Genomic DNA, 17,264 nt, shown 5'->3' on the forward strand with positions numbered 1-17,264 from the left:
AAGAGGCTCTGGAGGCGAAAGGAGAGTCATTCTCCCTTCCTCTGCTAGACACCTGTGTGTGCCCAGCATCCTAGAACACGCTCTAGCGCCTGCTCTCAAGACCCTCAACCTTTTCTGATTTTCCTTTCCAGGTGCATTTTGTCTCCTGGACAGAGACCGCCGTCACTGGCCGTTGGTCGCGCTGGGTGCAGGAGGCAGTTTCGGTTGTTCTCTTCGGAGGATTGTTGGTATCAGCAATTGCAGCCAGAGCTGAGCTTCAGGGAGCTCAGCCCAGCCCAGGACTGATGCAGGTGGGCTCAGGGGAACACGGGTTTTTCCGGAGGGGTTCGAGCGTCCCCAGGCACTTAGAAAAGCAAAACAAAGTGCAGTGCTGCTGCAGAAACTGGGCAAAGTGGACACACTTCCCCGAGGGATTAACCGAGCGAAGTGAGGCCAAGGAGAAACCCAAGTCAGAGGAGTCAGGAAACCCTTCCTTACGTGGTCAGCTGGAGGCAGAGAAATTTAACAGGGCCATGGGGACTGCGGAAGACGAGGGGCTGCAGAAAGCCCCGTTCTGCCGCTGGCCTGCGCGACAGGAGTTTGTGCCTGCTGCAAGGCAATTTTTGTAACAGAAAGAAACCGCACAGAACTCACATTTCTTCCCTTCTTTGGACGGTAGGAATGTTTTAATTGAGAAATTTGTTTTAATTACATTAGGTGATATCACAGTCTATTTTACAAGTTCAGGGTAAGAGGATGTGTGGACCAGTTACACAGAAATCCAGTGAAAGGATAAAAACCTACAACATGAGAAAAATGAAAAGGTTAACCTAATCCTCCAAAAAATGAAACTCACTGAGAGTTTGGTGTGAGTGGAAATAGGAGATTATGCCAAGATCCAGAGATGTACAAAGGATAATACTAACATAATTTACAGTATTGGTTCTGCATGACCATTGCCTGTGCTCAGAGACAGCCTCTATTCCCCAGTGTGCTGCTGAGCAGATGGTCCTGTCTCTGAGGGTTTGGTCTGGTCTTGTCAGAGGAAAAAGCAAAAAAAATGATGGGCAAAGGTCACAACCCGCGTTGAGCTGGTCCCCAGGGTCACCACCTACAGGAGTGTCTTCCACTGGATAGTCAGGGGGTTCTGCACCAAGAACTGTATGGAGGAAAACTAAAACAGCTCCAAAAAGCCCCATCTCAAACGTAGAAAAGTCTCACTCTGGAAGTGCTTACAAGAAGGTCGTCGTCATAGAATTTGGTTTCTATAATAACATTACCACTGTGGAAGGAAAAGAGGAGAAAGAAGAGCTATTAGAAGAGTGCACCAACTGTAGAGAATGACTGCTCCTCAACGCTCTCACAGTCCCGGGCTGACACCTCATCCCCCACAACACGAGCTCTGGTTTGGGGCTGCAGCACGCAGTGAGCACCGTGTCCTGGTCCGGGGGACATCAGGGCTGAAGGATCTCCCCAACGCACTCCTGTGTGGAGCAGCAGTTCCCCCACCCCTCCCTCGCCACCTCCTTCTGGGCACAGTACCCCGCAGGCTGCAGAGAGGGCTCACAAACTGCAAACCTCTGCTCGCTTCTGTCGCTAAAAATAAACTCACGGTCCCAGCACCTTTGGGCCCGTCCCTCTCTCGCAGTGAATTGCGAAAACCTCGGGAACTCTTTTTTTATTCCCCATCTCTGTCCCCTAGTGCTGAGCAAGCTACTTCAACCAACTTCACGTGTTATTTCCCTCAAGAAGTGCTTAAACACAAGTCGTGCGAGTGTATTTTAGACAAACTACAATGGAAATGCAGATCTGAGCGTGACAAAGGGTGCGATGATTTAACTTGCTGACTTGGAGATTTTGGAAGACAAAAGAACTTTGGGGCCGCTACAGCACCTGGACGCCCTTGCACCGTGGTGATCCAAGCATGTCAAAATAACCGAGCTCTTGAAAAATCAAAGCAGCAGTTCCATCTCTGCTCTGGTTCTCATAACACTGGCAAAGCTGAACCTGGCAAGAGCGTAAGATTTTTGTGAGGTTGTTGTGGTGGCTCGGACAGTGCCTGAACTCAAATGCCAGGGAGTGTTCTCAGTCTGATAATCAGCCATGCCGGGACTCCCTTGGGCAGAGCACTCTGGTGAGCTCCAAACACCACATCTCCCTTCTCTCCTGCTGTGGAAACACGGAGGCAAACATGAGGTCTTGGGGAGTATCAGAAAGTGAGGGGGTCTCCAAGTCTTGGCAGCTGAAACAAGCTGATTTCTTCAGGCTGGTGATTCTCCTGAAAAGCCTCAAGAATGACTTAAGGACACGTTCATGAACAGGAGTGAGATTTGGGCTGCCCACTCCAAGTGGACAGACTCCAGGAAAAATGGGCCACTGGAAAATCTTCAAGACAACTTAAGAATTGGACTCTCACCGTCCTGAAAATGCCTTCATTTCCCAAGACAGTCAAAACCAACTTGTCAGGTGCCTTTATTTCTTTATTTTGATTCCCAAATCTGTCTCTTCCTGCACAGACTGAAGCCCCTAGCCCTGGGAGCTGAGGACACGTGCAGCACCTATGAGGTTCCGAGCTGATTGTGCCAGGGAGCCCTGTTCAAACACTGAGGCTCTCTCCTGCCTCTGCTCTCTGTTTGAAATGCGCCGTGAATAGAAATCAGTGATGGTAGTTCCCATCCCGGTGCCTTCTCTATGCAACTGGCTTTCTTCCAGACAGGGAATGAGAGGGAAAATGCCGGAGAGGGAGGTCTTCCAGAGGTCACGGTGACCTTGCGGTGAGACTGGCTCTCCCTGTCTGCCTCTCGCTGGCAGCAGGATTCCCGTAGCCTTCTGTCTCTGCTGGCAATGTGCTCGTGTGTTCGCCAGCACTCGTCAAGCGCTGGAGGGAGGGTGGCTTTTTGTTGGTGATTGCAGCTTCCCAGGGGCCTCCCTCGAGGAGCCTTTTCTGTCATCCCACCACCCCTTGTACCTTGCTGTCCATGCTCAGAGCGATGCCCGGCATGTGTTGTTCTCAGGGATCGCCGACCTCCTTGGACGTCAACATGCCAACGCTACCCAGGACTAGAAGGTTCTGACGAAAGTGTGTGAATCCCATTACAGGTGACCAAAATGACTGTTTCCTACTTGTTAAGGGTATTTTATCCCCAGATACAACTCCAGGTGACTAAATACATAGTTTATAATCCAATGTAAAAGATACAAAGCTTTGGCAAAATGGTACAGTGAGGAAACAAGCCCTAAAGCAGTTCCTGTGCGTGATGTATTACATGAAAAACAACACGTTGGACAAGTCAGTGATCAATAGCTGGATCTGAACATGGCCCAAACATACCCGTTTTTTTTTTTCCCTCCTGGATGTAAGGGGTATTAAGCTACAAAGCATTTTAAAATCCTTTCACAGTTCACCTTTAAAAAAATTAAGCAATTCTAATAAAGGATCAGTTCTACTTTTCCTAAACTTTTATTGCTCTATTAATGCAAATTGGGCCTATGGGAAAGAAGGTAATGAGGTTGGCTTAGCCCCTTTTATCTCTCAGCGGCTAACAGCAGTGAGGGTGATTCAGAGTTGGTAGCAGCTCCCTCTCTTCGTTCCCACTGTGGTCCCCAAGGAAACGCCACACACTGCTTTTTCTCTGCCTGCTCTCAGATTCTGTAAGCCCAAGGCACTCACGTTAAAACGTTAGCTGGCATCATCTGTGATTCAGGTGCTGCCTCTATCAAGGACTGCCAAGTGTTTGTGGAGTTAGGAATCACAAAACCGAATTCAAAGAACCATTCTGCAAAGTAAAAAGAAGATCCAGAGGCATTTGAAAGAAGATAAAATCCACAAGTGGTCCTTCTGCTTTTCACCTGACAGGCTGGGGAACTCCCCAAACTGTCCTGCCAACATTCTACACTTAAATTACTTTGTACATCTTAAACTGCCCTGAACCCCACCCTCCTCTTAAAGCAGCTCCTCCCTTTCTTTAATAGCTGATGGTAGCGATAAAGCTACGGCACTTCCTCAGTGCTCAGTGGAAATTTCATCACACCTAATGGGGAACAGAGAAACCACGCTCCCCCTTTTGCTGATGGCAACCGGGTCCATTTGAGACTAAATGTACATCTGGATGCCCAAAAGACACGGAGCTCAATGTTTTCTCTCCCCCTCCTCCACTCCAGATTAAGAGTAATGCCGCTGAGGGAGATCAAACGTTCAGCTGTGGGGTCACACGGACAACACTCGGTGGCCCTGCTGTGACCGAAGAGAACCAGAGGCTCCTTCAGGCTGGCCTCCAGTGTGGTGGTGACCAGCACGGGGTGTTCCTGAGGAAGACACACGAATCCCCATAATGGGTGACTAAAATAACCTGTTTCCTTGCCTCAGGCAGCCTGCGGTGGATTTATGCCCCGAAGCACGATTACCCAGATTTTTTGCTTACATAACGAAGTGTTAATACACTTATGAAATGCTCTCCCTAATACTGTGGCCCATTAGTCTTGACAAGAAGAGTGCTTCGGTGCTACTCTGAAAAATTAAAATCACCACGTTGAACCCATTTTCGTTTCTTTAATCCCTGCCGCGCTGAGGGTCGCTCCCCGCGCTGCAGTAGGACTGCACGCAGAGCAGACGCGTACCTTCTAGACACTGCCCTCTGAAATAAACTTTCTGTTCCAGTCGGAATTTTTCCATTTGTTCTGCCGAGGAAAAGTTTAACTCCCGAGACACTGCTTTGCATTTCAGGATTTTTTTAGGGACTCGAGCTGTGAAACAGATAAAGGAGCATTAGTTGGACACAATAAAACAAACTCAGCTGCTTCAGGTGCTATTATAATGTACTTAGAAATAATGATTAGTGTAAGATCACAGTAGCAAAAGTGCAAACACGAGTGACTTTGTTTTCATATTTGCAGGAGTGCAATCCAAGATGAAAATAAGTGAAGTACCTTGCCCTGAGCCAGGAATGAAACCTGTGACAGAACTGGGGATAAAACACTGAGCTCCTGACTCCTGCCTCTTAGCCGTTTGTTACTAAACTCCACAATTCTTCAAGTCAAAATATGAGCTGCAACGTAAATCGTTACTTGAGGAGGTGTGCTGAAGTGCACAAGCAGCTGAAGGGCTGCTCATCCGTCCTTCCCTCTCGGACCATGCATCCCCAGCGAACCACAAACGGCCGTTTCTCAGCCCGCCGGCCCAGTTTCACCCACCTCACGTAGCTCTGGGCAGTTGTTCTGTAAGAGCACACACAGTGTCTCTTCCCTGAACAGTGAGACCCACACAGGCTGCAAAGCTGGTGCCAAACTAGAGAATGTAGGAGTGAGAGAGTAAAATTTGGCAATCCAGGGCATCCAGGCTCTTGCAAAGGGTGAGGCACCACCACCAATTGGCAAACTGTACCTTGCAGAGATTTCCTAAGGCTTTTTTCAGAGGTGGAGGAGCAGGAGAGGGGACAGTTTGCACTGATGAATAGGCTGCGATGTTCTAATCAGGAGAATACAGGGGGAGTCACCGCACTAAAGATCTCCCAAAGCCTGTCATACTTCAGTGGTGTGATTGTACATAATCCTTCCTGCGTATTAGAAAATGTTTTATGTAAATTTGTTAAAGAGAGGAGGGAATACAGCTGGCATGTGCTTTATGAGCCAAACTGTTCCTAAATGGAAAGTGTATCGAAACATCCTGGAGCAGAGAGCAGTCTGCTGGGCAGGAGAAGGCAGAGTCTACCACAGCCCAGGCAAATCCAGCTGATGCAGAACAGCTGAACTGAGCAGGACCTTGACCTGAAACCCACCTAGAGAGCTGCAGGGTTAAGGAATGTCCTTAACCTTAATAGGAAGCTACGGTACTACCCCATGGAGGAATAGGGGTAAAAAAGAAAGTCGAAAGTGTAAGGGAAGAGTTTTAAATGTAAAAGCTCTCTGATTGTTTTCAGTCTTGTTTTTCTCACCTAGAAATTTGCACGGCACCATCCTTTACTGCCCTCACAAGTACAGGCTGCAGCCTATTGGGAATAAACATCCCCGCGCAGTTAAGTATAAAACAACTTTGTTAAAACCGTTCTGCAATTTAGGGATTACATTTCTTTCATCCTCAAGACAGACTGCTGAGAATGTTTGGTTTATATTGTAAAACTACAAAACAAAAGGTTATTTTTAAGTAGGAGTGCATAGTCTTTAAACCCCTGATCTAAGATATTTTAATTGATAATTACACCATCAAGCAGAAAATTTTAATTGAAATAGGTTATTTTAAACTCATTTTACTTTTATACTTTTTTTTTTTTCCACTGAGAAGGTAGAAGAGAAAGAAACATGCCAAAATGCAGGTAAGCATTCTATATTACTGCTGCTTTTTGTTAACTTGAAGATGTATAGCTGCACATTTATTTAAGCACACATACAGCTAACATTTAATTTGGATTAGATTAGAAGATGATGAATGACACAATTGAAATCAGTTATTTTAAACTCATTTTACTTTTATATCTTTTTTTTTCCACTGAGAAGGTAGAAGAGAAAGAAACATGCCAAAATGCAGGTAAGCATTCTATATTACTGCTGCTTTTTGTTAACTTGAAGATGTATAGCTGCACATTTATTTAAGCACACATACAGCTAACATTTAATTTGGATTAGATTAGAAGATGATGAATGACACATTTTTTATTTACTAAGCAAGTAATTTTGGGTCCAATCGCGTTTAGCTAGAAACTGAAATTCAGTTAGAATATCCATACCATTATGTTTTCATACAGTTCAATTAAACTACCTTAGATATTTGGGGTATGTAAGAAAGCAAGCTATGTTAGCCAAACTTATTTTATATTTCAAATGACACCGTTTCTTAGATCATGAAAGGATTATTTGTATTTCCTGCCTGAAAGCTGGCTGTGGTGACTGGGAACAACATTTGGGATTCTACAAGTGCTCTTAGACCTCAGCAGCTCACTCCAAGATTTGCTTGCATATCGCAAGAAACCAATCTTCCCGGATTTGCATCTCCCAGATTGCCTCCCAGTTTTGAATGTGCTGTCACTGACCTTTGCTGACTGGATACGTGGAAAATCTCCTGTTGTCAAAATCTAGTTTAGCTGGTTAATTCCAGTTTCAGGTGCTCACACAGCGATTTTTCGTGACTTTCAGCAATTTAATGTTAAGACTTCAGCAGCAACCCAGTACAACATTAATATTCTTTTCTTCTTTTTTTTTGTTAAATCTAAGTGGTAATAGTAAGTTTAGGTAGTAATATGGTACCATGAATTGAAATTTAAGACTTCCTTTTTAAAAGAAACCTGTACTTAGATAGAAGTCCTGTTTACAGGAAATATATTTAATTCACTTTGCTATATATTTGATTCTTTGCTTGATATGTCTAGACTGTGATTTTTCCCTGAATGGTCACAGAACACACACACGCAAATGCTATATAATGACTTGAGACACACACAGCCTTAATTTTAAAACAATTGTTCTGTTTGCCTTCACTCTTTCTATTTCAGGACTGTACCAGAACCACACTTCCCCACACCTTCTTTTCATTTGTAGTCAGATTATCCACCTTTCCTGGGTACTTCTCCCATCTTTCTTAGCCTGCTGAGAATAATCTATCCATCTTAGCCTTCTTTTCTTACTAAGCCATACAAGAATGGCTTTTTATTCCCCCTTTTCTCCTTCAGAAGACCATCCTCCCATCCGCAATCCTTTCAGTGGCTTCTAACAGCTCTTCTCTGCACCTGTTCCAGTGTGCGGTCATCTATCTTCTAGATGGATGACTGAACTGCACACCAGATAAGGTCTTAGCAATTCCTTGTACAACGGACATTAATCTCATGCCAGAGTATGTTTTAATTAATTCCCCTAGCTCCTCTCGTGGAGGTGAGGGTTCCTGTTTATAGATGAGGAAAATCTGAGACACAGTGAGGTGCTAAGATTTGCCAAAGTGAGAAAGCTGGCAGGAGGGAAATGGGGCGATACAACAAACCCTCCTGAGACACGGCTCCAGCTGTCCTGCCTGCCCCAAAACACGCTCCTCTGCAGTTGGCACTGAACCACGGCAGTGCAGCGGTCTGCTGAGACAGTGAAGAGGATTCAGAGACTAGCCATGCCTTCAAGAAGCTTTTGCAGCACAAAATCTGGGAAGATTGGGGGCTGCTTTTGGCTGACTTTCTTCTGCTTTCTGAAGCCTGATCCTTCATTTCTCCTAGGTCTCCTGTTACAATACAGTTATTTCAAGAAAGCAAAGCATCACTAAACCGCAAAGAAATGTAGTGATGAATTACCACATCTTTTGATTTTTTTTGTATTTCAACTGCTTTCCTGCAGCTGCATATGAATGTGCTGGAATGTTTTTCTTTAATATAGGTATCTTGTACAACAGGCATGAGTAAGTATCCGTTAAGGCCTACTGGCAGAGCTGTTTGCTGTTAGCACTGGTATGAGAGTGGGAGAACAGGTTAGCAAGGCTGAAGGAGACAAAGCTTGAAAAATGCTCTTAGTAATCACTGAGTCACAGCTTTGCTCTCCTCTAACTCTAACCTGCATCCCCTATGCCTGGCATCAGCCCCTTCTTAAGCTGAGACAACCTACTACGGCTCCTCTTAAAGAACTCTGGTCATAAAGCAGGTGAATGTTGACTGGGAACGAAATGAGAAGGCGACTTGCTTCTCTTGCACCTTATGCCAGCCTTGAAACCAGGTATATTGCCAGAAGACTACTGCGGACTCACAGGTGTTTTGCCACAGATCTGTATGCTCTCTGGACACAGATGTTTAACCAAAAATGCATCAATGTCACCAGCATAATTAAATGATTGAATTCACTCCACTTACTGGAGATCAGCTATGGCGCTCACCTAATAGAAAAACCTTCACGATTAATTCAGCGCAGACTCTTCATAGAGCTGAAGCAAAGCTCTTGGCAAGGGACGTTTCCTATCAAAGCGCTTTGTCACAAATGGGGCGGAGTAAGGGACAGTGAAGGCCTCTGCTACTCGGCGAGGACAGAAGCAGAAGAGCAGCAGGCCTTCCTAGCAATGGCACAGTGGCAGGAGAGTAGAATAAGTGTGCCATGTTTAACATTTTAAAGCAGAGGTCAAAATTAGTGCAGGAGAATTTTAGGACAGCTGTGGCCAGGTGAGGTAGTAACCTTGTACTCCTCTTCCCCACTGGTTCTCCATTTGATCTCTACCTTGAGTAGACACTGTTGTTACACTGAGAAAGTCAATATATTTTTCTGCTTTTCATTTTGGAACCAACGTTCAACCTAGCAAAGCTTGGCCCCTCATTCCTTACTCAGCTGAGCTCCCCGCTTAGCGTTGTTTAACTTGCCCTCTTTGCCAGCTGCTGAGCCCTTCCCACCCTTCTCCACGTGTGCCCAGGTTACTGTGGTGGAAGCCTCTGAAGGTGTGAAGTCACAGCCAGGACGCCTGCCCTTTGAAGGAGGGCTACGCTCACAGCTCTGCTGACCTACACGTGAGCACCGCCCAGTCCCAAAATGCCCAGTGAGGCCACGCACAGTACCTTCATGCTCCACTCCAGGTACAGACAGATCTTCTGTTCCTTGCCAGAGGATTTTCCCTGTTTCTGCATCCCGAAGGTTCATCCAATTTCTGATTGGGAAGCAGTTAAGGAAAACAAGCTCTCTACATTCCTAAATGCTACACCTAGTATTCTTTGCTAAGCCCCGAAACAGGCTACCCCAGCTGAGTAAAACAAATGAACAAACCAACCCCTGACCCGAATGAATGCAGCAAGAGTTGTACAGCCACAGATTGAGTTTTCACTTTGGACTGGAGCTTGTTAACCTCATTTATCATTTTCCATCACTTCTAAAGGATAAAGGCAAAGTCGCTGTGCTGCAGAGAAGCAAGAACATTGCCAACAATAACAGATAATTCTACATAAACAATTGCTGTTCTCCAGCATTTCAAAAATGCTAGAAGTGCTTCTGATATAACATTAGAAAAAGAGTAACACCTGAGCAAGCTTGTTTTCCTAGTTTACAAAACATTAATATCAAGGGTTGTTCTATTGCTGTTGACCTGGTAACTGCCACTCAGGGGAATCCTTCAGCTGCTGAGTGCTAAGCAAAGAGAGATCCTCTCTTTTCACTCTCAGCAACTGAAGCTGCACCAGCTTTCGAAGAGTTCATATCAGTGAGTTAGTCACTAAAGTTATAAGTGAGTGTGAAATACTCTTATTCTCCAAGGGACAATTAAAAATGATCTTAAGTGCACCTTTGTAAAATCTCTCCTGTGCCATAACTCGGACGTTGACACAGCAGAACGAGGAGCCCGGTGCTGTTTTGAGCAGGGCTACAGCCCTTGCTAAGCCTGAGGCCCCACAGCAGCCACCGGCCCCACCGCTCATCAGGGCAGCTCCGAGGAGTCACAGGTGTGACCAGCAGCAGCCCGAAAGGAGCAGGATCTCTGAGATAAGGCTGCGCAAACAGACGCCTTTCCAGGTGTTTCCTTTGGCTGGTTTACGGCAGCGCACTCTTCGTACTCAGTCCTTCCTAGACAAGAGACTGGAAACTGTCTGGAAGAATGGGAGAGACCCAGGGACTGAGTGAGGAGGCAGAGAAACAGAAGAGGGACAATGCAGACCTTGCTGTAGGTATAAAAAGGAGCTGTCAGAGATACGCATATTGAACTCGTCATCTACCGTACACAGTTTCCAAGCAGACTCACACAAACTTGTCACACTGATCAAATTTTTCCAGAGCTCCAGGGAAGAAACAGATGCTTTAGCAAATTTTGCATCACAGGGTAACATTTGTTTTAAAATTATGTGTGCGGAGGAGGGAAGGGAAGACGGCTCCTTCAGCACAGCTGTGAGGAGCATTTCCCTTCTTGAAGGCTGGCCATACTTTCCATATCCCGCTGAAAGGGCAAGAGGGAGGAAAACGTGGGGATGTGTGCACAGGATCCATTTACACAGGCATGGCCCTACGGCTTCCAAAACTCAGCAACACCTTGGAGCACAAGTAGAGGGAGCGTAGGGCATTGTGCTCGCGTCCTAGACTTGTTCTAAACCACATAATACCTACCGCTTGTTCTGGGATTAAGGCAAAAGTGAAAGCAGGAGAAGACAGAAGGCATCATCCTCAGAGGGCCCCATATGCCACTTCCCAGTCCTGACAGAAAGCTGGAGAGCGAAGATCTCTCCCCAGCTAACAAACCAAGGGAGATGGGGGCTGTAGGCACTCGAGTCAGAGAGAGAAAATGAGGAGCAGCACAGCAAGAAGAACTGCGGTGGGGCTGGGCACTTCATTGTGGTGCTGGCTGGAAAACTCCAAGTCCCCAGCCAAAGCAACCCGCAGGATGGAACCGCCCCAGCCATAATTCAAAATGTCAAAAAAGAGCTACCATTTTTCCATACGTCTTCCCACGGGCAAACTTACAAACTAGCCAGGGTGAAGCTATTTGCATAGAAAGTAGTGTGCAATCTATCATATGCCATGTGCGAGGGAAAAATAACAAATAAGACAATCTGAGCATCTCCCAGACAAATTCATTTATCTTCACAACACCCTGGGTTGCAAACACTCTTGACTATTAGCTGTACAGTAATTCAGTAAATTGGGCACTTGAGTATCAAAAACCTGTATTACCTTTTAAAAATTATCCCCTTCAAAAGTATTTACTTGTTATTTGTTCACTGTTACTACCAGTGGGAGTTACGAGTTCACGGGTCTGCCCATGGCTGTGCAAGCTGAGCAGCAGACAGGTTCCCCTAAGCCAGAGGTGACACACTGACCAGAGCAGCAAACCCAGCACTGTGCAGGGACCAGCCCAGCTTCCCAAGTGCTACACCAGCACTCCCGTTAATGGACTGTCTTCCTTCTCCCTTGCCATACCTTGCCTGACTTTCCTGACCCTCTTCGCTTACCAGTTTTTGGAGTATGCTGAAAGCACGTTTACCATTTTTAAAAGTATCACATTGGAGAAGCCCTTCAAAGAGAGTATGCAGCCTGTCAGCTGAGTTATTCTCCTTACTCGAAATACGTAGTTATGGAGTGAGAGTGACCTACTATTTCTGGTGAGAGAAAACACTACCGCAGACTCCCGACCTCTGTCACTTCTCCTTGTGAGGATTTATCTCCCAAGTCCGTCCAAGAGAGATGGTACAAGTTAGGTTGCCATGCTGAACAATGCCAGATATGTCAACATTTGGGGTGTTTGAATTTGCTATAAAGTGCTATCAGACTTTATTCTGTATTGATGTTCCACTGTACAAGTAAATCCATCCAGGACAGCCTGCCCCATGCATGTATTCTGACTGTCAGATCAAAGACAAAGAGTAAGTAAAAAGCTCAAGGCTACATCCCTGCTGATAGGAGCCTGCAGGTCAGCAATGTGTGCCACAGCTCCCACAAAGAATCTTGTATTTAAGCAATCTCGACATTGCTGACCCATGTAAATTCTATATCAAATAAATAAAGGTTTAGTATCAGTGTAGCCAAAGGCTTTATGGTCTAGATAGATGTGTGTGCAGGTTCAGGACATACTTTTCCAACTTCTGCTAACAAAACAACGAAAAAATCAATCTGCTATTCAGAGTGTATACACAGAGTTAAAATATGTGGATTCAGACACACTTTAAGGGTTCGGAATACCCTAGCCACTTCACAAGTTTTCCCCCCAGTAGCTAAGCATTATTGAAAGGGAAGAACAAATCATCAACTCTTAAAAGTGCATCCTCTTCTGGAAAAATCCTCTTCTGGAAAAAAACTTTCACATTCAAGAGATAGATTCTTCTGAAAAAATAGATGTTTAAAACGAAACAGGCATCTGAAAAAAATTTCTAAGTCAAAATGGAGATCGTTTATAAAACTTAGCTGTAATGGAATTAAAAAAAAAAAAAAGGCAAAACCCATCACAAGTGATTTTTTTGCTGTCAAGGGAATACCTGACAAAGCAGTGGCTGTACTGCTTACCTAGTTAGCAGCTTATCACACTATTTCTGTCATCTTGGATAGAAAGGCTGGTACCAGGACATACCCCAGAGCGAAGAAAATGGAGATCTTGAACCAAACCCACACACACTGTTATCTTCTAATGTGTTTAATTGGTTTAAGATTCTTCCATCCCAGCATGAGAGATATTGTTACTAAAAATAAAAAGTGCTCCATCTTCCGAGCAGCAGTGGAGCCCTGCAGGCAGGATGAAGAGGGCATAAGTATTATTGAAAAGGGGAAAGTAAATTAATATAGGTTTAACACAATTACTCTTTTTGAAGAGGCTCACATCAAGCTACCTGGCAGGGGTAGTTAAGGAGGGCAAGTAGAGAGCCTGGCGGTCACAGCTTTGTGAAGTTAACATATATGGGGAAAAAAAGAAGAACAACTATTGTTCCTAATTCAGCTTCTCATTCTAAAATCACAAGAATGCTCTTACACCATTAAATTTTCCTTCTCATTGTTTCTGTAGGAAACAATGTCTGGTATAAGACTCAGTAGATCAAATACTCTTCAATCCTGAAGGCAAGGAAGGATTAGGTAGAACAGCAGAAGGAAGGGTGTACTGTTGATCTATTTATATTCCGCCACCTATTGGGTCAGCGAAGTCTTACATAAAAGCTTTGTAGTAGCTGGAATTTGACTTGCTTTATATACATGACATGAATTAGCTTCCTCACAGACCTACTTTGCTTAGCCTGATGAAGGGAAACGGTTTGTGCATTTCTTAATCCAAGTTTTGTTTTCTTGAATACCTCTGATCTCAGAACAGAAATTCCTTCTTTCTTTATCTGTCACAGAGATCACTTTGTTCAAACGAATCAAAATATAGATACTTATCTTTAAGTGCTTTAGCACTGCAAAAGATTCCCATGTCTTACTATGCTGGTAATTAAGAATAACATTGAAGGAAGAGAATGAGTAAAACCAAAATTAATCATTAAAGTAGTGTGGAATTAAAGAAGTTCTGCCCCAGTCTCCCTGGCTATTATTTGTATGTCGTAATTTTTAGCACTTCCTGTATATCTCAAAGGCTGCAGCAAACATGAGGTATCATTTTTCTCCATTCAAATGGTCCCTTTTTAATTTTATTCCTTGCTGTCTAACATCATTCTAAAACATTAGGAACTGGTTTCATAATATTTTTCATAATAAAAGCAAACCTAATGTTCATAACCACTCCTGGAAGGAAAGGTCTTTCATCACCTTTGCCTTTTTTTTTTTTTAAACACAAAATGCAACATTAAGAACAGTTCACTACATGCTAGACGCAAACAGGATCAACATCTACATGTTAGTAAGAATTGTCTTATGGGACAAATGACAGAGAGAAGGTGGAGCCGAGAGCCCTGAACAATTTGAACTTAAATCTCTGTTGCAGGCCGAGAAAAGCTGCCCAGCTTTCACTCCTGATTTTACACCGTCTCTTGTGAAGAGCAGACACAACCAGGCACTCAGGACATAGGTGAGCGTGTTATTTTAAAGAATGTTACAGGTAAGTAACAAACCTGTAGGGATTATATTTTTATCAGACACATTTTCCCAGATGAATATTTGCATCTCGGCTGCTTCAATCGAGTCTGAGGAGTAAGGGTCCAAAATAAGTCAAGTGAAATAACCACCAAACTACAGGATGACAAAGGAGATCACCCAAATGGTCTTATGCTTCTACTCCACCCATGCCATTTGTCCTCTAATCTTCCCAATCTCTAATCTCACTTTTTATTACAACTCCAAATCCCTCTTCCACAGAAGTCTTTATTGTGTGCTTAAATTTAAGCATGTGCACAACCATTCTGTGGAATCAGGTCCTTGAGTTCACTGTGTTTGCACTCAGAAGAGAAATGCTGCTCTTTGGTGTTTAAGAAACCACAAGTATGTGTTAAGAGAAAAGGAGGTTTTCCTCCTAGCCTAAGGCTGAAATTCAGTGCAAAGTCCTATCCGAAGGAACAGAATGAGTGTTCATCCATCCAATCTAGTAACAGAAGTACCAAAACAAACACACAAACTGGGAGCTATTCCTCAAACACTACCAGAGCCTTCGGGTATAGCTCTGTCAACTTCTGTTTTCAGACAGCAGCACACTCTCTGGGGTTCCAGATTAGTCAGAAAGTGTGCTAGGACAGCTCTTACAGGAGCAGGTTTGGGTTTTTTTCAAACTCTGCTATCAAACCAACTTCCCTGGAGTGACGCACAAGATGTGGGTTACTGTGCTCCTCCAAATGACAGGAGGTGCTGGGGACTGGAAAGGTGCTCTGCTAAATCCTCAAATGAAAGGAAGCCACTTATCCCTTCAAAGCACTCCTGACACTCCTGCACTGGGTGTAAAAGAGCCTGCTTTTAAAGTCTCATGCACAGAACAAATTGCTGCGCAACAGAACCCAAGGAGATCCACAGATTAATGTGAACCACGTGGCAAAATGCAGCAAAAGTCCTCCACAACCAACAAAATCATTTCACAGCAAATTATGTAATCAGAGGGATAATTTAACAGCAATAGCATCACAGTAAAAAACCAACACAATATCATACACTGGTGTGCTTCGTACTTGCCTTTTTACTTTCCCTCTTACATCTTCACTTGCAGATGCCATCTCCACAGATCTTATATCCCCACTTCCTTTCATCTGTCAGACAGTCCTGGATAAGCTGTTCTTGGCCTGTACTTGGAAAGACAGGCACACCTACTGCTGAATACCATGTCAACTTCACCTTGATTGTAATAGAAAATTATGCTAATAGGGCAGAAGTTAATATTGCTGCACTGTATTACATTAAGCAGACCTCAGATCATTTCTGCTATGCAGTAAGGCTGGTCCTGTTGTGAAGCTACAGTACTCATTGCTACATGTGTCACGGGTCAGAGCTAGGGCCAGCCACCAACTGCTGAGAGATGCTCTCTAACCCCTCCCCAAACGGGAAGGGAAAGGGGATAAGGCAGAGAGACTGATGGATTGCAGAAGAAAACTAAACCAGCTTTAATAAAACACTAATAGCACTGGTAAGGGAATAATGAAAATAATTAAATATATACAGATATATACAAATCCCACATTGAACCCAACTCGCCCCGGCTAGCAATCCCCACTGATGCTGCAGAGCAGGTGACACCGGGGCAGCCCCAGGCTCAGCAGCAGAGGGGAACCGGGCACAGGAGCTGGATTCAGGAACTCGGGATTGGGATCAATGGCAGAAGATCAGATGGAGTCCTGCTCACACGGCAGCCACTGAAGAAGAGAGTTTAACCTCCATGATCCCTCAGTTTTATACTGAATATGACCTTTTCTCATCAGCCACCTGTCCTGTCTGTTCCTTACCAGAGGTACAATATTTACCTTCCTCTGTTTTCTTCCCAGCACCCCAGTGTGCCACACAACATCCAGCAGCAACCTTGGTCACTACAGGAGCAAGTATAAGCAAGGGCCTTTCTGCATACCAATCCCTGGTAGTAACTGTAAACATCAGGTGTTATCACTTCTAGTAGCAGGCACTGCCTGCAGAAACAGCTGCTAACTTCAGAAAGTGCAGCCTCTCAAGAGAGACTGAGCTGAAAACTCAAATCACTGGACAGAATTCGTTCCGTTTAGCTCAAACCAGGACATACACGTCCCATTCTCCCTGCAGGAATTTAACAGACACTCTCTGCACCTTGGGTAACTGTTTTGAAGATGAGCTATGATCTCACCATGAAAGTATTTCCTGCTCAAACCTCTTAATATATATCTTAGCAGGGCTCACCTTGTGGCCCACTGTGAAAGTCTACCACGAAAACGCAGCATAGTCAGATCAGCTGCAAAGAGATGTTAATCACACTAAAGAAATACAGAAACTAATTTGGCACAATTTGGAAATACAGTAAAACCACATCAACATTTGCTAATTAATATGTTATGCAGACTATTCAGCGTAACATCTGTGCCTTTCAAATAGTTTAGGTTGAACACTATGATTATTATTCCCTATTTTCATCAAAATGAACAATTAACATACTCCTTCACTCTGCAGCATCCCAGTGACTTCATGCAGCAGAATAACGCATGGAGTTACTTTTCACTTAATTCATGTTTGATTTTCACTCCTGTCACTTTACAGACTGAAAATACCTTGAGTGAAATCTCTCCAAATCTTACATATTCATGTCAGAACTGGTGACATCTGAAGGAGGCTTTACAAAAGCAGGTACTCATACAAAAAAAGTAAAGATGGAGAGTTCCTAGACTCTGGAAGAGAAGTGTCCAGCATGGGCAGGCAGGGTGGGAGAAGGTGGGGTTTTTTAATTCAGTAGCACACAACAATATTACAAACTAAGCCAGGCTTCCATTTCACTGACCCTTCCTCTGTTCTTC

General features: G+C 44.3%; 1 protein-coding gene across 1 annotated transcript; it reads right to left on the reverse strand.

Moving 5' to 3' along the window:
* Positions 1-634: 634 nt before the first annotated feature.
* Positions 635-9,563, reverse strand: PDE6D (phosphodiesterase 6D, cGMP-specific, rod, delta). Its single transcript, XM_009874184.1, has 4 exons — positions 9,480-9,563; positions 4,597-4,722; positions 3,650-3,755; positions 635-1,261 (listed from the first exon to the last, which is right to left on the reverse strand). The coding sequence occupies exons 1-4, from the start codon at positions 9,559-9,561 to the stop codon at positions 1,180-1,182; spliced, it is 396 nt and encodes a 131-aa protein (XP_009872486.1). The 5' UTR covers positions 9,562-9,563; the 3' UTR covers positions 635-1,179.
* Positions 9,564-17,264: the final 7,701 nt, after the last annotated feature.

The sequence above is a fragment of the Apaloderma vittatum genome, unplaced genomic scaffold (assembly GCF_000703405.1).
Source record: "Apaloderma vittatum isolate BGI_N311 unplaced genomic scaffold, ASM70340v1 scaffold1198, whole genome shotgun sequence".
Lineage (NCBI taxonomy): Eukaryota > Metazoa > Chordata > Aves > Trogoniformes > Trogonidae > Apaloderma > Apaloderma vittatum.